We start from the raw sequence: 26,168 nt of genomic DNA, 5'->3' as shown, positions 1-26,168 counted from the left end.
TCAAATTGTGTAAAAGTGAATAAAAATCGACTTAAAAACAGTAAAACAATATGCTTAGTGAATGTCAGATATGAAAACAACAAGTATGATACAGTTAAGACAAAGACATACCGCAAAAGTGTAAAATCTCATAAATTTATGGGTGGTCTTAAACTTGTGGTAGGCAGTAGGCACTGTACATCAAATAAAAAATTAATCAAAAACGATAACAGGACAAAAAACTCCTAATTTTCAATTAAAAAAAGGCAACTATTATCTCATTACCAGTGTTGCCAGACACTTTTCGAATTTCCAGCAATGGTACACAGTGATTCACACACATAGTTTGTAAACACAGAGTACACACACACACAGTTGCGGATGAAAAGCTCCTTTTTTAAGTCAGCTGCCATTGGATTTCGAAGATGCCATTTGATTATTACAAAATGTAACGCTTGGTGGCTTAAAACATTATAATGTAAACAATTTTTATGTCAGAAGTTCTGCAATAACATGACTTCACAGAGCAAATATAATTAATTTTTTTAAATTTTAAAAAAATTTTACAATTTTTTTAAATACCGTACACCAAAATTAAAAAAAGCAATTCACTCAAAACACTATAATTTTTAAATAATTTTTTTTTTCTGCTGCACATGCATCCTTCTACTCTGTTGAAAGTGGTTATAGAAAATCGTGTCTTCTTCACATTTTGAAACTTTTTGATAAGTGGTTTCTGATATACACAATAATGAAGGCATTTGAAACTGCATCGGCCTTGAGCCACATCTTCATGAAGTCATAATGAGATAATTTTTGGGAGTCAAGTTTTTACCAAAAACTTCTCCTCATCAGACTTCAAACATTGTGAAAATCAAACACAGTGAAAATATGAAACTTTGCAATAAACTAAGATTTCTCGAGTGGGGATCGCCATCTTTATGCAACACACTGTTACAACCATACAAATTAGCTTTTGGCAATTATGTATATTAGTTCTTTGAGCCATCGAACACAAAAGAGGATTTATCTGAATCAACTTCGACAACAGCCAACTCAAGGACTTAGACTTAGCAGCATGGGTGAATTGACAGTAAATTGGCATTCTCGAGAATGAAAAAGTCAATGGTGAGAGGAATGCTTGGGGTGGAAGCAAAAGGACTAGTTGACGAAGATGTTAGACCAAAGAAAAATAATTTTCATCAAAGCTTATAATCCAATTTGGAAAGGAAAATGACATGCAAACATGTGTCATGGTGGAGCAAAAAATGTTATCAGAAAGGCAACAGATTTAAAAGTAATACAAACGAATTTATTTTCACGCGAGTCAGAAAATATTAAAAGATTTAAAAGCAAATGGAAAGAGGAAACGTGGATGTCCAAAAAGAAACAAGTGAAAGATGAGGTGGAAAAGATCAGAGAAAAGATGAGGTTACAAAGTAATTGAAATGGAGAAAGGGGGTTGCTGCATGCAATGGCATTAGGTTGCTGCATGGAGAAAATCATCCAACCACACCAGTGAAGACCAAACAATAATGATGAGTTCATAGGTCAATATTTAAGAAGAGATGACTCTTGACGATGTTAAGTTATATTTATGTGTGTTATGTATATTTCACACACAAGCGCAAGTAACCAAATATTTGTGACAAGAAATAAGGTTAAATACTATTGATGATATTGTTAATTGAGTATCTAGTAGTAGTAAATAAGGTTAATTTTAAAGGCAAAGTTTCTTGGTCATACATGTTTGTCTAGCTTCCATGGCTTGCAACCAATCTGCTAACACTCAACATAATTTAGCATTCATACGCAAGAGACATACCCTGATTGGTTTTGCGCAAAGTAGATCACATTCCTCGTTTTGCGATTGGACGATGAACTTACGCTGACGCGCGTTGTATGACGTCATGGTGCCGTCACCGCTGACGGCGAAAATGAGGCGTTGGTTATCATCAACAATAATTTCGCTGATGTAATCATTGAACTTGTGCTCTTGCATGACCGGAGTATCACCTCGCCTCAAGTCCCACAACTGCAGTAAAAACATCGTTAATAATCACCTTGCCATTGATGCAACTGTAGACGTGGCATCAACGCAAATAAAGAAATTCTGATAAAAAACTATTATTGGTCACATATATGTTTGGGCGTTTCTGTGGGCTTCCTCGCACCAATTCCACCACAATTACGAATCCAAAGCCTGGAATTTCGGGTTCACAGTAAACTGACGCTAAGTGAAAATGATGTCATCACGCTGTAAATCAAAAGTCTGAATACAAACAAAAATATGTCCAAATCATCATGTTGCAGATCGTGATTTCAAATATTTAATCTTCTTTGCTGCGTGTCACATGGCCGTAGCCCAGACCGTCACGGAAGGTCTTGCTCTTAGGGCAGGGCATTCGAGTAGACGTTGCATCGTTTGCTCCTGTCCACATTTACAATTTGTGCTGCCTAAGGAATATCCCAGTGTCGCAGCTTGAGGCATTGCCAATACTTTCAAGGTTCACACTTTCCAGGAGGAAGGTCTTCTGTGGAAGAGAGCTCCATATTGCTGATGTCGGCCAGGCTGCCAGCTCTTCTTGCCATAGTTGGATCTGCACTTGGCGGTGACTTCATCTTGACCAAGTGGGACAACTGAAGCAAGAAAACTTTTTCAGTTCCAGACAGAGTGTGTAGCGATGTGATATTGGTTAAACAGCGTGTAATCAAACGGAAGCTTCAGTTCAATTATGTGCTATAATAATTTTGGCTTTTCTCCATAGCTTACAAATTTGGTTAGAGCTGAGGCAGTTATTGTAAAGTTTTAGCAGCCATCAGTGATTGTACAGAAATGTTTAATTTGTTCTGTTCGAACGCTATCTAATCCAGAAGATTTACCTTGTTTTAGAAATTCAATGCCCTTCTTCAGTTCTTCAGGTACAGTGAAATACATCAGTTTAATTCATAAAAGGCTAAAGTTGGTATGCACACGAAATTCTGCATTATGTTAAAGTTATAACGTTAAATTGCAGTTGTGTTGTTGGTTCTCAACAGAGGTTCTGAACTTCCTCTCAAACTCTGGTTCTGGAAAATTTCCATTACAGGCCTTACTAGTCCAGGAGTTAAACGCATTTAATTATATTTTTATTAGGAAAAGCAAGGAAGACTTTTTTAGATGTATTTTTGGTAGTAGAATTCAAAAATTGACTGCTTACAAAAACTGGACATTTTTGAGATATTAGCAATTGTCACAATCAATATGCAAAGCCTCACAACAGGCTACATTATGTCTTGACCGAGCGTACTGTTGTAATTGTATAATTCTTAAGAAATGTTATTATCGGTTACTGTCCTATAGTGACCTTTGATTGCGAAATCCTTATTATGTGACATATTTCTAGAAGGTTCTGCATACGTGCAAGACTAGAAGCTTCTCCACCTTTCTTATGACGTAACACTATTGTACCTACTCGAAGTTAGTGGTCAAAACAAACCTGCTATAAATAGTGGCGTAATCTGCGTAATTGATATTGTAATATAGATGTAGAGAGATCAGAGATGTGAGATGATTGTTGAGAGTTGAAGTCATTGAATACGAGTAGATAAGTGTTGGCATAGGCGTCGATTTTTTCTTAGAAAAGAGGAATTCTGGGTGGGTGCCTTTTGGAAGAACGCGCGAATAGATGTTTGACTTTGCTACATGTTTAACTTTTCAATAATGAAATGACAACATCTCGCGGTGCCCCAATTTATACCAAGCAACAAGTTTGTGAGGAAAGATTTGTAAAAAGTGATTGTTTCAGTATGTCTTTGGTTTGTATCGGTTATTTTATTGTCATGTTCATTATGATGTCATATTCATATTCCCTTATGCTGACACGGAACTGAACGTAACGAAAGTGAGACCACTCGGAAAAAAAAAACGAAAAGTGAGACCATTCGGAGAAAAGATCAAACGTGGCTTTCTCTCACCAGGAATTGCCAGCGTGTGGCAGTTGCCGTAGCAACAACAATGCAGTGGGTACCGAAAAAGGTTTGCAGATGCTGATTTTTGTTTCTATCTGCGACGATATTCAATATGTAAATAGAGGAATCGTACGACATGTCCTTTTAGAAGAGAGGAGTGCGGTAAATGCGCGCATCCGATTTAGCGTTTCAAGTACAGACACACTTGTCAGCGCAATTTCGATTACCACAAAAAGCTAGGCCACGCGGATTCTAATTGTCTTGGCTTTCTGCTCTAGACAGGTTTTCAACGTGTGACGTCCCAAGAAAAAGATGAGATGAGTTCGGCGATTTTACAGCGTATTGGGTTGATATCAAATCGTGCCCAAACGCCTTTTTTTCAACGCAGCGTTGTTGTGGAATTGCTTTGTTTTATCCGATACCTAGCGAGAGACATAGCGTAAAACAATAATTTGCGCTGCAGTTGGTTGAATAATTCAGCGTTTAACAATAACGGAAATAATTGTAACGAACACTTCATAAGTGTCATGAAAACAGGGTGGGCAAAACATATTTTGCCCACCCGGACTACCCTATTTCGACGCCTATGAGTGTTGGTGCTATTATAAGTTGTGATCGAGATCAGAGTTGTACGAGAAGCTGTGAGTGAAGTACGTTAAAGTCGATTATCAGAGCTACAGGCGTTGGTGATGGCAATGGTGATATCCCATTAAACTACGTCATTAATCCTTTCCGAGTCTCTTTCTTGGTAAGAGATAGAAAGAACCGTGACAGCAATTTCTAATGTTTTTGGGCTATTTTCGCTTTTTATTTTCTATTTTTTTTTTCCTTTACCAATTTGTAATAGAATTAAACAGTTTCTTAGTTCAAAAATTGCAATTGATCAAATTCTGCCAAGACAAAAGGCTATCGTATTTTTAAGTAATGTAGCAATTTTTCTGTTTTTCACAAAAGAAACTGTGAAAAAAATCTGAAATACAAGATTCAATTAGATAAATTTAAAATTATTGCTGTAACTGTCACTGTCATCCGAAAATAAATTCGAATCCTCGTAATCACTGTCGTTGTAATATTAGTCTACTTCCAGAGAATTTGGCAGCTGAGACTATTTAAACCAATTAGGCAAGGTCTTGCTGTTATTATGCGTGCATGAGTGTTTGGTTCTTCCATTTGTAGCTTACTAAACATTGTTTTCAGTGAATGACAAAACATATCTTTCAATGACAATGCAATTCTACGTCCAAAAATAAATCAAAAAAGTCTTCCTTGTATTTCCTAATAAAAATGTAATTAAATGCATTTAACTCCTACTCTACATCTTTCGCTTCTTCTTTCCAAAACCTCAATTTCTCCAATTCAAATTTTTGCCTTGAATTTTTGCCAAATTCGGAACAAAATTCCCCATTTGATGCGGCCAGTGACTGCACAACTCTTAATAAACTTAATAACTTTTGCATCATCTTGCACAGAATATTAATATGCAGTAGGCTACTTTGTGTAAAATTGGTACACTCTCTGCGACCCCTTGCGGGGTCATGACTCCCAGTCTGGGAAATGTAAGCCTAAGGCATAGTATGACAACTTTTCAGCTAAATTTTAGAGGTTCACTAATATACAAGATATCTTCAATCTTCACATTGGCTGTTTTCATATTGTGGAATGACTCAAATGTCTCAGTTGTAAGGAAGTGAGTTTTTCAACCGGTACCAGATGTCTTGGCAATGGATTCTAGCCAATGTTAATTCGACTGTGCAGTTGCACTTTAAGACCGGAAACAGTTCTCCGAATGCCATCCAAGCCGCTTTTTCAAGCGATGCTGCTGTGTAATCACATCCTCATGCAGTCCTGTTGCAGAAAGTATGTCTCCAAAATAACGGAAAGAGCTTACAACTTGCAGTTTTTCTCAACCAACCAGAACATCTGTTTACGTTTTTTCATCAATCAGGTGTGCTGTGCCGGTGTGCCCCGACATCGCATACATCTAAAGTCAGGGTCTTCAAACAAGTGATCTAATTGACTGCATCTCTATTGTACCCAGTGCTGGCACCCGTTGCATCAGATGCTGTTGCGACCTACAGTCCTACACCTTTGTGACAAACAGCACAAAGATATTTGCCCCAATCTTGTAGTTCTGCACCGCAGATCAAAAAACTTAGTTTTATCAGTGTCTTTCTTTTCCAACGCTTCTTTCCAAACCAGGAGCCTCTCTAAACATGTTTCCAAGTTGTTGGCTACAATGTTTTAGTTATCTGCATATAGGTCCTCCCATACAATTCCAGAACATTGTCATTACTCTTCTTTTCAGTCCAAGAGATCTTCAATATTCTATTCTGAGAAACCACATCTCAAAAGCCTCTAAACTTTTCTTCATTTCATTACTTATCGTCCACTTTCCAATATAAGGTGAAAAAACGATTCGTTTTTGGAGATTTTTGATGAAAACAATGATTGAAAAAATCCCAGCAAAAATCATTCGACTATTGCGGGTAACATCAAGCCACGTTGATACCGACTAGAGCAGGGGTTCCCAACCTATTTACGACCTCGTACCACTTGGAAGCTCTGTACTGCCAAGCATACCACTTCTTACAGAACAACTAATCTGATCGAATGATATTTCATTCAGAAGAATAATATTGGCCTACTAAAATAACACTAAAGCACCACAACTAAATTTAAGCTAGAAAACAGTAGATGATATCTATCAAGAGCAATCATTTGACATAATTAACACTTTAAGATAGTAATGATACGAAACAACAGGAATAGTTACGTAACAATAAGAATAGGCTTCGGGAACTTTTTTTTGTAAACAAAACCAGATAAACAAAACATAAAGTTGTGAATACAGGTTTTTGTGAAAAAACGGAAGCTACCCGCGTACCTCCTGAAAAATCTTCGCGTACCACAGGTTGGGAACCCCTGGACTAGAGTGACACAAGTTAGAGCAGCCAATGAGTGTTTTTTAAGATTCTCTCAATAGGCGAATGGAGAGCTGGACAAAAAAAATGTTGAATAGTTTTTCATCTAAATCAGGGGTCACCAACTGGCGCCCGCGCACAAGTATAACCAAAAATACTTTTCTTGATGAGTTAAAGAGCATGAAGGCAAAAAATACTTTTCGGAAAGCATATTTTCGCTTTGCATACGATTCCAACGACCAACCAATCAGATTGTTGTTCTAGGTGGGGGTTGCTGAAAGTTATTCCAATGCGATGTCCAACCACAATGTTCCAGTGTTTGATTAAAACGTCTGTTTTCGAAATTGTCTATGATCATAGGGTTGCTTATTTTAAGTTTGTAAATGTCATGTAAACACTAGTGTGCATTTCACGTTTATTGTGTTTCACGAGCAGTATTCCCTTTGTGCAAGTTTTTGTTGGCAAAATAGGTCGGTGTGGCAAAATAACTCAATTTATAATAAATTGGCAAAATATTATATATAAATTTAAAGACTTTTTCTGGTTGTATTATGAAAATATTTAGCTTAGTACTGCAAAATGTTGTTAATCAACAATTCTTGCCATGCTGACAACCACCACAAGTGACAGTTGCCTAATGATCAAAAAAATATGGTTTTATAGACTCTCACAAAAACGATGAAAAACCAACTCATTGCTTTTTTAGAGGGAACCACTGTTCATGAGTTACGATAGAAACGCTTTTTCGGTAACTTCCACAAACGTTTGTTTTATGGTGCCTGGTTTCTTTCTCCCTGTTATTGGAGCCTATTTTTCGCTGATATGTTTGCAGGCCACTATCGTTGCCTGTATTGCGATGTGTCAAACATTTCCTTGTTTACTGAAACTGTTAATTGCAACACCATACTCTTGCTTGGTGATGAATATTCTGATGAAACCGTTTGCCTGGCGCGCAAAACAAGTGGCCTTGTTTATTAGGCATTGTTAAAGTTTGCCTTCTGTCCAAACTTTGCTGATTCCGAATTGTGATCTTTTAGTGTGGCCGAACAGTTTTAAAACATTTGTTTTTATTATTGCTGCAATTGGATGTAGTTTAGCCTTTTGTTGGTCATGCTTCTCATGATGTGATTTTGGAAGGTAGTGAGTTTTTTCATTGTTGATGATGTCCAATTTACACATTCTAGACGAGCATGTTGGGAGTCTATTGGATAACGCCTAACAACACACCAGCGATAACGCCAGCAATAACGCCAACAACACAGAAACTCAACAGCCAGCAGCCTCAAGCCAAACAAAAGAGGTGTTAAAGAACGACTCACTGACTTCAACACCATTCGTCATAGGCAGCACATGACTAGGAAACTGTGTTCCAAAAGCTAGTGCAATTCGCTATTACCACAGCGAACTCGAAGAGTCAGGCTAAAACAGGTCGTTTAAATCTACATTGTGAAGTAAGCAACGATCATGCTGCTAAAAGCGAAACTCAATCAATTGCATAATGGAATAACATTCCGACTGACGAAGTTTCCACTGGATGAAGGTATTTTTTGAATGTTTTGACTTAATGAGACCTCTGCAACAGCATGCCTTAAAAAAAATCTTGGAACCGTGTTAACACTTGCATTGGCACAGCCATTTGTTCAAAATTCGGTTAGTATTATCCAGTAGCCACTCATATCTTCTTCATATGAGAATTCTTCGCCACTCCAAGCGTCGAGATGCACTGCCTTTTACCACCCTGCTGGATATTTCTTTAGAACCAACTAAAACATAAATATAATATCAAAAATTCTCCGTTCAATTAACCCACCTTCAATATTCCGTCTTCGTCGCCCGTTGCAATGACGTTTTTGTTTATCACAGAAATGCAATATGGTGAAGATCTACAAGTCAAATAAAGAGGTATTATTTTAAAGAAGCTGACGGTACTGCTTGGTTCAAATAACAAAATTTTGTGCATAACAGGAGTTATGAACAGATTAAGTCAGTGCTTTTTAACCCATGGCTGTGCGGATAAAAAAGTTGTGATGCGAATTCCACTTGGTTTTGATATTTCGTTATGTGCAATAATTTAAACAAGCCTAATAATACATTGTGGCTGATGGCTTTGACGCCCGTGCTCACATTACCAGAGTCAAACTAGTACTAGAGTGGGGGAGGGTGACCACTTACTGGACCTCACATCCATTGGTCGACACTGCCTTTTTTTTGCGGGAGAGCTCCTGATGGGTTGCTCAACAAAGGCAAGTCGACCCTTGTATTCTATCAGAAACAACCTAGGTTTGTAGTACGTACCGAAGTAAAGCAAAATCACAAAAACAAATTTAGCTGCTTCGCGCCACACTACTTCTTCTACTTCTTGCCGCAACCAGTTTCTATGTGCGCAATGTCGTCCGAAAAATTTGGGCGGTATCGACATATTTGGAATACTTAATAAGCTTAACACAACTCCACAAAAATGTGGAGTTGATAAACAAAGAAGAAAAAGTTGGCTTCTTGATAAGACACTACAGATGACTTAAAGCGGGGAGCTTTGGAGCAAGAAGTTGTGTCTAACTGGTCTGAAATTTCTAGAAATATTCAGCAGAAAATGTCATTGTTATTAGCCTGCTTCGATATTTGAATAAAAAGTGCTAGATCATTTTGGGCACATCAAATCTTGTTGTTGTTAAGTAAACAAAATCTCTTACACATTTCTTGAAGTGCCCTCGGTCTACTTACTTGGAGTAGTAGGGAATTAAGTACATGAGAGTTGCATTCAGATCAACCTACTGCATCTGCCATTGGCGTTAAAATTGGCTTAGATGCATAATTTTAATGAACACCCCTTTCCATTGTTGTTGCACAAATAAGGAAATTGCTGCAAACTAATTCTGCTTGACTTGTGCGGATGATGTTACGGAAATAAAAAGTGCAAACCGTGTTTTTAAAGGTTGAAAAGCACATTTAAGCAAACCTAGGAAATGACATTCAGGCTTAAAAACACCAAAACACATGGAACGTGTTACAACACATATCCATTCAATCCTATCTAATGGGCAAATAATTATTTATTGTTAAATAACTTCGCATAAAACAAAAGCTGCCAATCATGTCATCACTCAAAGAAGATCTAAGCTTTCATATAAACAGTCCAGCAGCAATAAGTCAATCAACGTTGCCAGACACAGCCAAACAAATTTGGCCACAAATGCTTTGCAAATTCATATATCGCAACTTCATTTCACATTCATTCCATATAAATGCAAATCGGGTTCAGAGCCCTTCTTCGTTCGTGTGAGACAGGATTGTTCAGACTTCTGGCAGGTAATGGAAAGCCAGGTAAGTGTAGCTTTGTCCAGTGCTACTACGTCATGCATTCCATTTGGCGCCTTGTAAAATGTAAATGGGACATTCAAAAACGATGTCAAACGACATGGTCAGCACTTTGTTTCTCCACGCCCCACACATGCAGGCAGATGAGGGAGCCAAACCTCACTTGTGCATATTGAAATGGAAGTGACCGACTCCTGTTAAAATTCTATTGAGCTTGACCCAAGTCGGCCTGGGCAGGTCCACATTAGGGGGGCCCGCCACATATGAGGTATAAAAGCATGGAGTTTGGAGTTGGTGCCACACTATGCTGCATTCCAAGCATCTTCCAGTAACGTGCTGTACTGGTGGTATGATCACAGAATGATTGTAATAACTCCCGGGCAGGTGGTACAAAGGCTTTAATCAACGAAGATTCCTGTGCGTGACATTGAGTTTTGCGTGGAGCAAGTGGTTAGGATCTTCTTCCAAACGAGTTAGGTATATGTCACGATTTCTTTCTATCTCTTACCAGGAAAAAGATTTGGAAAGGTTCAATGACGTAGTTTAATGGGTCAAACCGAAAAGCAGTCAATTAAATTCACGGATAGTTCTACTGTTGAGATGATATATAAAAACGCTTGAAGGACTCCAACGAATGGTTCACCACTTCCAACAATTAATCAAAGTAACAGTAAACGGCAATAGATTCCAATGCTTGCGACTATTGATCAAGTTTAACGTAATCCACTCGCAGCTTCTCATACGATTCTAATTTCAATCAGAAATTATATTAGCATCAACTTTGCTTTACCCGTATGCAATACTTCAACTTTTGATCAACAATAATCTTTGCTTCTATTACCAACTGCTACTATTACAGCAATGATCTCTCATAACCAATTCATCATAATCAACTCGTCATAATACAACTCCCATCATCACATAATCAACTCAATAATAATAATCATCATAATAAATCATTACGCAAATTACACCACTATTTATAAAAGGTTTGTTCGGTCTAGTAACTTCGAGAAGGTTACGTAATGTTGCATCACACGAACTCATCGTTCGGTCACGTTGCATTGAGCGGCATAAACAAGCAAGTTTAAAGAGGACTCTAGAACTGCACGTAGCAATCGAATGACCTAGAATACACGTTACATAATACAGATTTCGTAATCAGAGGTTACTTCAGGATAATGACCGATGATAACCTATAGCATAAGAATTTTACAATCAAAACAACACGCTCGATCGAGATACAAGCGGCCCGTCGTAAGACCTCGCACATTGATTGTGACAATATATAATAGCCTAACTTTCAGCGAAGCTCAGCAGATTGGATGTCTGCAATGATTGGTAAGTAATCTGTTGGAGTTGGGCACAAACGATTGTGTGACAGAAGATATGAAAATGGTGGGAGTGAAGGAGAAAGATGCTGCTGACAGAGTGATGTGGAAGACTGCAATCTGCACCGGTGACCCCACTTGAGGCTGGAAGAAGAAAATCTAGAGCGATATCTATGGTATAATAATACAGCAAAAAGTATGTTTTCCATTTCAGCGCGATGCGTAATGTGGATGTGGTATTTTTTTATTTGTCTTTAGTCTATGTGTTGTCAGACATGATTAGTAGGCTAATTTTGTGTTTTTTAAATTTGTATCTAAAATGCTATTTTACATCATCATTAGGTTCTTTTCTCTCGTCAAGGGTTGAAGGCAATTAAGTGTGTATCTTTGCGTAGGAAACAATTAAAGTTGATTATTATTTTCATCTTAAATCTGGAACTCCTTCTTTTTTGTGTTCAAATGTCATGTACAAGTTGACTTCTTTGCACAACGCGAACTGTGCATACATTGATATGCTCAGGTGACATTTGACCACGTGAGGGAGCATTTGTATTTAACTGCTCTCAACAGAAAAAAATAGACGACAAGTGGCTCCTCGTGCCCCATCCTATGAGTAACATCTGCACCCAAGCAGATGCCAAACGAAACTTGTCAACCAAGAGCATCCACCCGGACGGCACAGCTGCAAGGGGCGATGGACAAGTTCAGGTGCCCCACCATTCTGCAGCTCAACATAGAAGGCTACACAACAAGCAAGATCAAAGTTGTGGAGCAGCTTGCCCATACCAACCGGACACTCGTCATCCTCCTTCCAAGAGACCCACTGCACCTCTGCAGATAGGCTAGTTATTCCCAACTACACGCTAGCCGGTAGGGTGGCTCATTTTCCTTGATGTTCATTAAAATTTTTGTCAGTTTGGAATAATATTCGATTTTGCTCGCTGATATTTGTAAACCAAAAATTTTTGTTGGGTTTTGACCTTTGACCCTGGTTCACCCAAGGAGAAATTCTAAATTTTTCCAAAAAATTAGTAAATTTTGAAATGGTTTTGCAGTATCTGAACAGGGGATTTCTCAAACCTTGACCACGTGATTTTGATGTCACTTCCCCTGTTAACTTCCACGTGGAACATCTTCATCCTGCTCCAAGTCTGAGAGTGAGAGTCACTAATAGTGCATGCTTTTAGTGTCCTTTCAGTTGATTTTACAGCTTTTTTGCGGTCATTGAATCTATAATCACAGACCAACAAAACAATTTGGGGATAAAAGGAGAGAGTAATTTTAGAGTATTTCAGGGCCCCTGATTCCGAAAATGAACTTAGTTTTTTCGAGTTGGCTCTAGTTTTTGAGATATTCGACAATGAAAATATTTTTGAAATCGTCACTCAAAAACTTTCAATTAGTAAATTACTTATTTTCAGCCTTGTTTACCATTATGATTTCATTACTGCACTTGTCTAGTTCAATTGGTTGATATGTTATGAAAGTTCAAAACGCAAGCAAGGGTTGAAATGAACTGTAATTAACGTAAGGGAGACATGAATACTCAGGGGTCCCACTCAAGATGTTCCTATTTTTTTTATGATTTTATGCCAAAAAAGTCAAAAATTTTATGATTTTTTATGAATTTTTTTGGTTATTTTATGATTTTTCATCAAAATTTTATGATTTTTTTATGATTTTACATCAGAGCTCGATGTTTTGTTACATTTAATTTTTTTAAAGTATTTATTTTCACAGTTTAAGGATAAGAAGCGATTACGGAAAAACAATCAATGCAAGTCATTACGTAAAAGCAAACATAGGCTACGGTACAGCTTTTGAGTGGAAGTAGAAAACATAATATAGCCTACTGTAAGCTTGTTATACTTTACATTATTTAAATGTGGTTAAATTGTTTAGCTCAGTTCAGAGCAAGCTGCAGTTTAAAAATCAAATCAACGCAACAACAGACTTGCAAAGACATTGGGAATAACCAGTACTTCTAGGTTCTGCGAAAATCCAATTTATCATAATTCCTTTGGAACAGATCTGTTAATCAGTATTTGTTGTGGCTTGATCTTTCTTGCATGGCTCATATAAACCAACTTTTTAGTAACATTACTCAAATGATGTGAAAGGTAACTTGTAGCAACCACAAAAAAGTTTAGACAGTCTGATTTAAATTTCTTCTTGTCAACTTCACTGAGGACCGCAACATCACTGAGTAACACTTTTGCTCATGTTCCAGCATCAATCAAGTTCGTTTGTGACATCAACCAAAAGATGTTCTGACTCTGTGGATGATATGTTCTTTTTTTTTTTTGATGAATTTACTAAGCAAAGCCGTGATCAGATGGCAACTTTCATGTAAACCAACTTTCTAGTAACATTACTCAAACGGTTAATGGGAAAGTTTACCTCATCATCATACCGATTTAGTTCATCTTTCACCATCCTCAGTGAAACAATTGTGATTCCTTTAAGAGAACTTCTATGTGAATCAATCAAATGTGTATTAATGGAGAAACCTCTTTCAGGACTGGTATTACCGTGACTTAATGTTAGAAAACATTTTGCCAGACTAAATAGTTGCGGATATTTTTTATCCCAGCATCATCAAACAGGCCTCCAATTTTTGTCTAATAATAGTCAATTCTCTTGTAGGAAGACACTTTTGGTAGGGGTGTTACTGTTAAACCATATTTGAGAAGATTGGGAATTGGTGTATACTGTATTTGTTACTTTCAAGATCAGTCTTTTTGTAAAACTCATCTAGAATATCCTTAGATTGATATATACCGCAACCACTGCAGTCTTGCCTTATCATAAAGTTCTTCTCTTGAAACAGATACATCAATTGCAAAAGCACTTGCACGACACTTTTTAATGCAATTGGGGACTGTCCAATGGATTGACAGTAGAAGTTGTAGTTCCAACATCATTTCTTTTTTCTGGGTGCAAAAGCTGTGCCTGCTTAAGAACAGATGAATGCAATGGCAAATGATGTAAAAGGTAACTTGTAGCAACCACAAAAAAGTTTAGACAGTCTGATTTAAATTGTTTCTTGTCGGCTTCAGTAAGGACTGCAATATCACTGAGTAAAATTTTTGCTCATGTTCCAGCATCAATCAAGTTCAAGGGCTTCTGAAGTTCTATGTTTGTGACATCAAGCACAAGATTTTCTGACTCTGTGGATGATATGTTGTTTTTTTTTTGATAAATTTACTAAGCAAAGCTGTGATCAGATAGCACATTGCTGAGTAAAAAATGTGAATCAGTGGCTCTTCATATTGGAATAGGACTAAAAACCGTTCAAAGTCACCAGAAGCAAATGATACAAATGAAATATAAGCTTCAATCAAAGGATCCTTTAATGCTTCTTAAATCCTTTTGTATCTTTGGGTAGATGCAATTTTTGACTTGAAGTTTTTTGCTAAGGCAAAAACTACAGGAAGTAATGTCAGAGGTCCCACTCAAGGTTTAAGGCCATGAATTTCCGCCATGAATTTCGCCTGAGTAACACATTGCTTGCAAATGGCCTCAATAGTTTCCTTGCCTAGCCCTACGCTTTTTCCCAAAACATTGCTGTCAAATTATCCTTTCACCATTCTCCCACAACAACTGCAATGTCTTGAAATCTTGTCAGCGTCTACTTGTCTATGTCTAATGACGTTTAAAACATGCACTGAAAGTATCTAGTTACGCTCCTTTTCTCATTCCAGCTCCACAGGCAACACTGGACTTGATTACGCAACCACATGTTATCCTAAATCAATGCATTCAACACAATCGTTACACAAATAATTATGCTGTTATCATGGTTGGAATTGTTACACATTACACTATATATATATTAATTTTTTTGATTTTTACATGCTCAGTTCTCCATTACAACTAAATTTTATGATTTTTTATGATTGTGTCTATATTTTATGCTATTTTATGATTTTTTCCAAATCAAGCAAAATTTTATGATTTTTTATGATTTTATGCCGAGTGGGACCCCTGAATTATACTCAATGAAAACAGTTCTAAATCAGTAGGCCTACATCACAAGAAAAATAGCCCGAAAGTCATGTGTTTATGAATGCAGCCATATACTGAAAAGGTAGGCCAACTGAAATGGATACTTATTACTTGTACAAACCAAATTTTATTCTAAGCCTTTGCTAAGGCCAAGTCTTTGCTGCAAGAAGTTTTTTTTTCTGATCTATAGGCTAATAAATGGCATATAGGCTAATGAAATATGCCTTTGACAAGTAGGATGCTGTACAAACAATCCAGATATATTTTACTGCATGAGGCAACGCAGAGGAGTTACGCATTCTGCGATAAATACAGCGCTGTATAAAAACAAGCATTATTATTACTTTGATATGAAGCTGGGTGATCAAGATAAGTCCTGGGTTCCTCTTAAAGTATGCAAACATTGCACTCAAACCCGTTTCTGGTTGGCTGAAGGCTAAGAAGAAGTTCAGAGTGCCTTGGCACAAAGAGAGCCTTGGAATCACCATGAAAATTGATACTTCTGCACGGTGAGCATGTTCGAAGGAAGTTGGAACATCATGGAGTGTGCAAGGCAGCCATTGCGTGGACGATTTGCTTGAAACAATAGGAAAAGGGGAATGACTGAGAGTAACCTCAATACCTTCAGTAATGTTTCGGAGTAAGGCCAAGCTTTTTTCTCAAAACCATTTCTACCACCTACTGTACTAGTAAAAGATTTAGTTATCAAAAGTGGTAGCTGGAATCTTGGCTCCTCATCTCGATCAACGTGGCATTCTTGACTTAGAGACCAAGATTACGTTCTTCCGCAACGAGGATAAAATTCTAAGCAGCTAATTTACTGAAGAACATAACTTTGTATTCTGTAATTACATAAATCGTTTTCATACCGGGATAGGTGTTGCTCAGTAGGCCTACCATAATAAAGAGTTGCGTTTGTTTATCGATAGCTTTGTTTTGCTTATTTGTCTAGTTTGTTAAGCAAAACAATGTATGCATTTTGTTTGTACTTAGTAGCTTAGTTAGTAAGCCTGATACTGTTGAAGACTAACAAATATATTAACGCAAAACGCAAGTTATATATTCTACATCTTGCATCCTCAGACTTACTTCACATATATTTTGATTATTACTAGGCCAGTAAACGTTAAATAGCTGTTTGTTTGGGTTGTAATCAACGTGATTGGTTCCAAATAGCGTTTATAGGCTACAACTCAGAAATGTGCCTGGGATTACTGCCAGTTTTGTCTATGTAGTAAACAACACGACGTTAAATCTATAAGGGCTAAAAACTGGGAAGGAATATTTTTGCTGTATCTCAAAACCTAGAGCGATTCGAAAAAACTTAGTGCATTTTCAGAATCAGGGGCCTCGAAATACCTTAAAATTACTCTCACATGTCGTGCCTTTATATAATTTTTTTTTGTTTGCCTGTGATAATCGATAAACATCATCAAATGACAAATGGGGAGGAAGACAAGCACCTTCACGTGGTCCCCCCCATCAGTAACATACGAAACATAAATGAAACGTATGCGAAACGAAGCTTGTCAAACAAGAGCTGACGAGACTGTTCAGCGCAGGGTGGATAGGGGAATGCCCTTTTCAGGGCACGGCAGTGCTCGCACTGACGAAAAGTACCGACGACCCACCGTACTGCAGCTGAACACCGAGGGCATCACGGCCAGCAAGCTCAGCATCATCGAGCACCTGGCCACCAAGCATCAAGCCCTCATCATCCTCCTCCAGGAGACCCACTGCACATCTGTGGATAAGTTGGTACTAACCAACTTCACACTCGCAGGCGCAACCTGCAGCAGGAAACACGGCCTCGCCACGTTTGTCCATGACCGGCTGAGCTGGTCCTTGTTTGACCAATCCCAAGCTCAATCGGAGATCGAGTGGCTTTGTGTAAATGTAGCAGGCTACAAAATAAAAATATCAAATGATTCAAGAAACTGAAAGCAGTAGATATATTACTACGATGAATGGTGCACAAAGAAAATCATGTCTGTCTGAAATGTGGTAGAATTCGACATTTTGAGAGTAATACACGTGTCAGTGTTCATGGAGTTGCTAATTAAACTACTTTGCTTGCTACAAGTTTGGGTTACTGCCTCTTATTGTGTCCATTAAGATGCTAGAATGCATTAGAAGATAGCGAGTGAGCTGTTTCAGGGATAAGCGAAAACTCGATATTTTGAAAAATTTCAAACCAGGTGAACCAGGGTCAAACGTTAATATTTTTTTGTGGAATTTGGTGTAGGAGATACATTTACCAAAAGGAACGTTATTACAAACTGACGAAAGATTTAACAGAAAAAATTTTTTTTTTGAGATTTTGCGCCAGCCTACTAGCCGGGTCTACCTTAAGCAGGAAGCACGGCATTGCCACGTTTGTGGAATTGTACATGAGAGCCTGAAGTGGACCTTTGTCGACCAATCTCCAACTCATGCCAAGATTGAGTGGGTGTGCATTTGTATCTCAGACTACAACATCATCAACATCTACAAGCCCCCACCCTCGCGAATGTTACCACCATCCCTTCCAACGTTCCCCTCCCCCAGTCTCTACGCTGGCGATTTCAACTGCCAGCACATCGACTGGGGCTACAGCAACACAAGCAGCGACGGAGAATTGCTGGCTGACTGGGCCTCTACAAACCATCTTGCCCTCCTATTCAATCCAAAGGAACCAGCCAGTTTCCACTCAGGCCGCTGGGGAACAGGGCAAATCCTGACTTGGTCTTTGCGAGTGTCGACAGCTCTCTTCCAGACAGACGTGTGCTTGAGAAGTTCCGCGGTCCCAACACCGGCTGTCCCTCATCATTGCTCCAAAACTTGTGGCTTTTGTCCCAAGTTCACCGGTGAAGCAATGGAATTTCAAAAAAGCCGATTGGAATCAATACAGCCTCCTGATCAATGAGGCTGCTGCAAAGTTACCATCGACTGAAACATGCAACGCAGACGAGGCATACCAGGACTTCTGCAATGCCATAATAACTGCGGTAAAGGCCACAATACCACGTGGCCATCAAACCAGCTATACACCATGCTGGGACTCTGAGTGTGAAGCTCTCTATCGCTAATAGTGCTATAGTGCTGCTTCTAACACCGCCACCACCAGACTACTTGAGTGGCTGGACACAAAGCAGCTTGAGTGATGGAACGAAGCTGTCCAAACCATCGACTTCTCACATTCAAGCCACAAAGCATGGAGCATCATCAACAACCTCATTGAGCGCTCAGCAAACTCCCTCATCAGTGCCCCGTTTCTGCTAATGCAATCGCTTCCCAGCTAGTGTTGAACGGGGTCTACAAGACAAAGAACCGCAAGGCATCCCGCCTTGCTGCCAAAGAAGTATCTGCCCTGTGGCAAGTGGAAACATCTCAGGGAGAAGAAACAATCTCTGGAGACTTCACTCCACAAGAATTCACCACCGCCCTTCGTCTAGTGAAACCACACAAGTCTCCAGGGCCAGATAAGATCTGCCCTGAGCTTGTGCTCCATGCTGGCCATTAAGGCGATTCGAAAATCAAATTTCAAAATTTCACCTATCGCTCATGGATTGTCGCAATATGTAGAGCATATGGGGATCCTGTAAAATATTTTGTAATAAAACGCTCTAACTTTAAACAATGAAGCGTTTAAAGATTAGGTATTTACAACTTTTGATAAGGCGATTCACCAAACTTGAATGCGTAGCGCCTGAATCACGTGATCCAAATAGCGCTCTGTGATTGCGCAGTTCCATGGAAACGTTGTCTGTGACGACACAATGAGTGATTTAACGATTGGGAGTAAGCTCCAGAAAATCAGACAAGAAGCAGTTTTCAGCTGAAATGTTTGCTACAGTGCAATTCTAGGTTAGTGAATAACATTAAGGCTACTATGTGTTTAAAACTTAAATAGTTGTTATGTAGCCTAGCTTTCCCGAGAAACTCGAAGCGGTTGTCATTCGAGAATATTAGGGTTTTTGCAGGTGATTGCTTTGACCTTTGATGTAGCCTAATTTCTGCTCGGTGCTAAAACATTACTGAATCACGATGACAAATTGTATAAAATGTAGAGTTTGTTACAGATTAAATGAAGTACAAGGCCTAGGAATTTCAATATTTGAAATTAAATCAGTGTTAGAAAAAGTTCTGTTGAGTTCTAGTCTACTTCACAGCTTGTATGTACCGTAGTCATAAGATCACAAAACTATAACGATACCATACTCTTCAACTATCTTTTCAGTTAATAACGCTTAAATAATTGTAGACTGTTGTATCAGTAAGATAATGCCTAAAACTTCTACGAAGACAATTAGAAGCGCTGAAAGCTCTGTCATTGGACCCTCGAAAGAACTCCCGACTGCAGACCTACCATCGCTCCGAGATGTCCTCGCATTTTGTGGTTTGTTGAAGGTAATATTGAAATTAAAAAAAAATTAATAGATTTTGTTTTGCCTTTGGGGTGTCACGAGTCATGACTGAATTGACTACTTTTATATGTAGGCCTCCTTAGTACTTACACTGTAAGTAATTAGTTTGTTAAAACAAGAATTTAAACAAGTCAAGAACAGAAAACAGGTCTAGCAAACAACCAAACTTTTTTCCAAAACCTAGGCTGTAGGTTTATTAAACTTTTTTTTAAAGAAGCAATGATTAGAATTATTAGTCACTTCTTTTCAGAGATATGACAATCCTAATAAATATTTTTTCAGGAATCTGGAAACAGAGTTAATTTTTCACTCTTCACGAAGATCGCCAATGATGTCATTATCATCTACCATCGTGTGAATTCATCCCTTTCCCTTGCTTCAAAATGTTCGATTGCCAATAGAATAAAAAAATCTTATAATCAGCAACTATATTTTCAACGAAGTAAATCTCATGGTCCAAAACGAAACACCTTTGATGAGAAACTGGATAAAGTTTTCGAAATTCTAAAATGCCGTTGCTTGATATCTGTTTGTGATAAATCCATTTGTGGAGATTCGTGAGAATGGGGAGCTCATATCACGTGCAGTTGTCCTAAAGAAGACCACATTCCGAAGGCAGAACTGAAATTTTTCCTCTCCCAACGTAATCGTGGAGCAACAGCACCTCAATACCAAATTGGAACACTTGACAAAAAGACAACTAAAACTCTTCAAAGGATTGCTCACAAAAAGGTAAGACAGAACATGCATTTTAGAATTCTTTGCTGTTGCATTAAACTGCTTTCTTTCAACTTGGCTATTAATTAACATTAGTTGTTGGACTATTTTAATGATATTTTTTACAATAATTATTTTTAATCAAGAGTGTGGAACAGTACCGTCTGGATGAGTTTGCTGCTGCTAAGAAGTCCCAAAAGATGGAAGAAACTTACTGGAGGAAAGAGCAGTTTGCTGCAACAATTCCGGAAGCAAACGATTCTTCACTGGAAGAAGCTGTGCCTGGCTCATCCGAAGACAACAATGTAACGTACAAAGCGACCACAGGTGGGGGTACTTATACATACTATTGCAAACGCTTTTGATGTGTTTTTCTTTTAAAGCTTAGCAAGGAACTGATTTCAGACAAGTACGACATCCAGTAAAAGTCCTGTTGCTCTTAATAATTCATAAAAGACTCACATTCCTTTTAAGAAAATAAATTGTTTGTTTTATTATTGAGTTTTCAATCAAGTTTTATTCAAATTGCAGATGCTAGTTCTGGTTTATCTTTTAGAAATAACATAATTTATGTACATCATATACCACAAACAGATTCCTCCTTATTACAATAATTAATAAACCATATTTTTTCCAGGACATCAAATGCGATTACCACTTCCAACAGTCGCAAGGGAAGTAATGCGATGGGGTACAATTCAAAGAGAAGCTGCTGCTTTGGTAAATGCTACACTTATTGATGTCGGATTTATTTCACCAGACGACCCTTCAATGATAGTAGACCAAAGCAAGATCCGGAGGGAAGTGGAAAAGGTTCGCAAGAGAGAAACAGAAGTAGATCGAGAGAAAAGAGGAGAGGAAAAGTTACAGGGCATCTTCTTCGATGGGAAGGAGATTGAAACTCTTACTGTAGAAGAAGAGGATGGGGTTTTTAAGCAGAAACAAATAAAGCAAGAGCACATAGTTTTAGTTGGAGAACCGGGAGGCCAATACATTGGACATGTCACACCTTTTGGGAAAGCTGCAGAACCCACAGTTGTTGAAATAACAAATTTTTTAAAGGAGAAATACCTCATCGACAACTGGTTGGTTGTAGGAGCAGACTCCACTGCTGTTAATACTGGAAAAAATAATGGAATAATTGCCAGGTGTGAACGACACATTGGCCACCGTCTCCAATGGAATATATGCATGTTGCACACCAATGAGCTCCCATTGCGACATTTATTCCAAAAGCTTGATGGAGCAACTTCTGGAAGTGCTTCCTTCAAAGGGCCGATCGGAAAAATTCTACCGCATGTTGAAGACCTTGAATGGGATGCAAAATTTCTGCCAATTGAAGGCCCAAAATTACAAGTACCACCTGAGATTATCTTTGATCTTTCCACAGATCAAAGATATCTTCTTCTTTCTGTGACATCAATTCTAGGTGGAAAAATTTTAGACAGCTTGAAGCATTTGAAGCCCGGTCCAATTTCTCATTCATGATGGCTTACACTCGCATGTCGATTATGTCGGCTTTACATGTCAAAGCATGCTCTGCAGTTTGTTGATGCTCTCCAGAAGTTGGTAGCATTTATTGCCACTAATTATGCTCCACTGTGTTTTGAGATAAAAAGCAAGCCATACATTCACCATGCCCCATTTCATGTTCTCTGTCAGGTCCAGCTGCTACATCTTCTTCCTGCGGATACTCGGGAATTTTTTGCTCCTTATATAAAGTCGTGGCATGCTCACAGTAAGAGCCTCCTTCTAGCGATGGTAAGCAATGACGACCCTGCTGTTCGATCTTTTGCTGTGAGAATTTTAGAAGATATTCTTAAGGGCAACAACACTGGTGATGTTTCCATCCGCACATTCATACCTCCAAAATTAAACTGGAATGCCGACTCACTGTTCTCGTTAATTAATTGGGAGGATACCACACCTACAGAGTCCGTATTAACGTCTCACTTGACCTTGGACTAATTAAAGAATTTAAAGAATACGAAGTTTGAATGCGCACATTTCCCTTGTCATACTCAGGTTGTGGAGCGCCTTATCCGGGAAGTGACTAACGCCTGCGGAAGTGTGGCTGGCTACCAACGACGGGATGGCTTTATTCGAGCTAGACTAGCTTCAAGGAGAGTCACTCCAAAAGCAAATACAAAATCCGACTTTGTTGCTATGACCACGATTTAATATTTGCTAGTGAGCACTGTTATATCGTTCTGATTGCTTTTTCTGTTGATGTGGTTCAATATTGCAATTTTCTGGGCACATATTTTATAGGTAAACGTTCAAGTCGTGCATTTCCATGTGATTTTTAATTTGTAGTTGTTACTACGTCCATAAATTATGCATGAGGTTGTTGTATGTTAGTGTTTACTGCAGTCCTACAACAAAGCAGATGATTGACGATTTAAGACGATCGAGATTATACTCTTGATATAGAGTTGAATATTGAATAAGCCACATTTGTTGCTGACTGAATAACAGCAGGGCTGCCAGAGTGATCGTAAAAGATTGCGCAGAAGACGCTGAACCTGCTTTTGAAGAAAAAATAGCCATTACACTGGTTCTTATTGCAATTTAGCTCTTTAGGGTTTCCAAATTTTTCTGTTTTTACAATTTTGCACAGTTAAATTCTTAGAACAATTAGTTTCTGGCAACTCTGTCCTTGTTACAATCGCCTGATCATAAAATCGCCTCAATGTTTAAAGTTATGCAAAACACAAAAAAATTTGCTTTGAATTAGTGTTAGGAAAGATTAAAGGTTGCTTGATTGATAGGTTAAATTTTGATTTTTCATAATTTTTGAAATTTCGAATCGCCTTACTGGCCAGGCCCTAAAGTCCTGGTTACGTAAATTCCTCTCTTCTAACCTGCACCACCTCACAATCCCAAAAATCTGGAGAAGAGCTTTAGTAGTTGCGATCCCTAAGACTCACAAGCCACCAGATGACCCAAGGAGTTATCGTCCGATATCCCTCCTCTGTGTTCCTTTCAAGATCCTCGAAAGACTGACCTATGCCCGCGTCAACCCAATCATCGACCCGCTTCTTCCAAAAGAGCAAGCTGGGTTTCAGCGCGGAAAATCCACTGTAGATCAGGTCACACTCTTGACCCAAGACATCGAGGATTGCTTTGAGGCGAAAAAGAAGGCCGGCACTGTCTTTCTAGATCTCACAGCTGCCTATGACACCATATGGCATCGCGGCCTTACTTGCAAGCTGCTTCGCCTGCTTCCTGACCGACATATGGTTCATATGATACTCTTATGATACTCTTATGATACTCTTGTCAGGAATCGAAGCTTCACCCTCACCACCGGTAGCTCACGGCGAAGCAGACTGAGATGCCTGAAAACCGGCATCCCACAGGGATCGGTCCTGGCTCCACTTCTTTTCAACATCTACACCCACGACCTGCCAACTACGGTCTCTGCAAAATACGCTTACATGGACGCCTGGTAATTCTCCACTCCACAAAGTCGTGGGAAAATCTAGAAGACACCTTGAGCCAGGACATGAAAATTCTCTCAGCTCATCTCCAGAACTGGCGACTGAAACTCAGCAAAACCAAAACTGTGGCAGCAGCTTTCCACCTCCACAATCGGGAAGCTGATCGTGAGCTACACGTCGCTCACATACCGCCACCATTTGGTGTCACTGAGCAAGAAACTCACATCCCACGCTGCGCTACTCAAGCGCCTGGCAGGCTCTAGCTGGTGGGCGAGGGCTGACACTTTGCGTATAGCAGCCTTAGCCCTTGTCTACTCTTCAGCAGAGTACTGTGCACCAGTATGGTGCCGCAGTGCTCATTGCCATAAACAGCGCCCTGCGCACAGTGACCGGATGCCTGCGTCCCACACCATTGGACAATCTCCCCATTCTCGCTGGCATCCAACACGCTGAGCTTCATCGCAAAAAAAACACTCTGTCCCTCGGTCGACGGACACTGGAGCCTAACCACCTTCTTCACCACATGATTTCTGCTCTCCCAAACGAGCACCCCTGCCGACTGAAATCAAGACACCCATTTGTGCCAGCCGCTCAGCTTCTGATCAACGAAGCTGATGTACAAAACATCTCTGAGGAACAGACCGCAGACCACATCATCAATGACTGTTCCATCTTCAAGCCACCTAACGGAGTGGAAGGTCTGCGTGTCATGGATGATGAAACCAAAGACTGGCTGCTCTCTAGTAGCCTTCCAGTGTAGTCCGGGAACATCGTGAATCTGGGGTGGTGAAAAGATAGACCCTCGGCCCCGGAGGCTCACACGACGACAACGACAAACAGAAAAAAAAGCCATTAAAGATCATATACTCGATTATCAAACTTGTTCAAGCAATGAACCATTTTTGGAGTCTTTTAGAGAATTGTGCGTAGATGATTTATCAGGCCTCGAAACTGAAGGCGGCCATGGCCGCAATTAACCTATAAAAACCGACATTTTGTCCGCTGAGTCTCGCCCTTCCGTTGGCCGCATTTTTCCGCCATGAAGTTCCAAGAAAATTTTACGCAAGCGGCCTTGTGAATAAAGTACTTTGCCACTTATAATCACAAAGAATTAGAAAGCAGTCAAGTACCCGATAAATCACTAATACCCTGTCTATGCTTGAATTGTTAGCATTATTGATTGACCAAGCAGCTGATCTCTGACGATAAGCAGGATGCAAGTGACATCACAATACATTTTATTGATGCGATATATTCAGTCTTCGCAGGCCTCGAAATTCACGGCGGACACGGCGGTCATGTCCGCCGTCACAACATGTGATGTCCGCGGGAAGTACCATCTAGATCGGTCATATTTGTCCGCCGAGAAATAGCGATACAAATCGTCATTGCATAGCACGAACAATTTGTTGCAAATATATAATTTCCGCGCATCTAGAAAATGTGAATACTGTATCCCTTAGCTTCCATTCAAGCAGGAAAACTTTTGATTTTTTTGGTACTTCAACCATTGATGACATTAACTTTGCACAACAGAAAATAGTAGCGTTAGTGTAGAAGTTTTTCGACTTGTGCCCAGAGCATTGTGACGCAAGAAGCCACACGACCTCATTCGGTGGAAGTTAATCAATTATGCGGCATATTAAGCAGTTACACGGCGCTTTGACTCTTCAAGCGCACGTCGTTGTTCTGATGAAAGCTTTTCAGAGTCAGTGACTTTGCTGAAATTTTAAAAAGCCTTCTAAACTGTAGCTATAGTTCTCAAATGGTGAAGAATTATCAAGATAAAGTAATTAAGCATGACGATCGACGCTAAAACTGGTGTGTCCGCGGTGAGACTTAATTTGTCCGCCGAGATAGCTGCTCAGACTGGACACGTTTGTCCGCCGTCAACAAAAACGAAATTCGAGGCTTGCTTCGAGATTAGCGTCGGCAATTGCCAACGCCCAACGCAGATGCATGAATGGCGCATTTACGTCGGCAATAAAAATGCCGAGGCCACACGAGCGCTTGTAAGGTTAGGGTTAGACATTCCTCCCAGCCGTTATGGCACAGCCATAGATTTGTTCCTTAGTCAACACCCTGATGAAGCTCTAC

At 39.3% G+C, this 26,168-nt stretch overlaps 1 protein-coding gene across 1 annotated transcript in view; it reads right to left on the bottom strand.

Annotated features, from left to right (window-relative positions):
- Nucleotides 1–26,168, bottom strand: part of LOC145771862 (WD repeat-containing protein 55-like) — a 58,884-nt gene that overhangs the window by 20,670 nt on the left and 12,046 nt on the right. The window contains exons 4-5 of the mRNA XM_082583607.1: nt 8,662–8,734; nt 1,805–2,014 (exon numbers count right to left, since the gene is read on the bottom strand). Of these exons, the coding sequence (XP_082439733.1) occupies nt 1,805–2,014; nt 8,662–8,734 (283 nt within the window). The remainder of the gene's footprint in view (nt 1–1,804; nt 2,015–8,661; nt 8,735–26,168) is intronic.

This window comes from Aplidium turbinatum, chromosome 6 (genome assembly GCF_918807975.1).
Source record: "Aplidium turbinatum chromosome 6, kaAplTurb1.1, whole genome shotgun sequence".
NCBI lineage: Eukaryota > Metazoa > Chordata > Ascidiacea > Aplousobranchia > Polyclinidae > Aplidium > Aplidium turbinatum.
The sequence above is the reverse complement of the archived record's forward strand: the minus strand, read 5'-3'. Positions and strand labels throughout refer to the sequence as shown.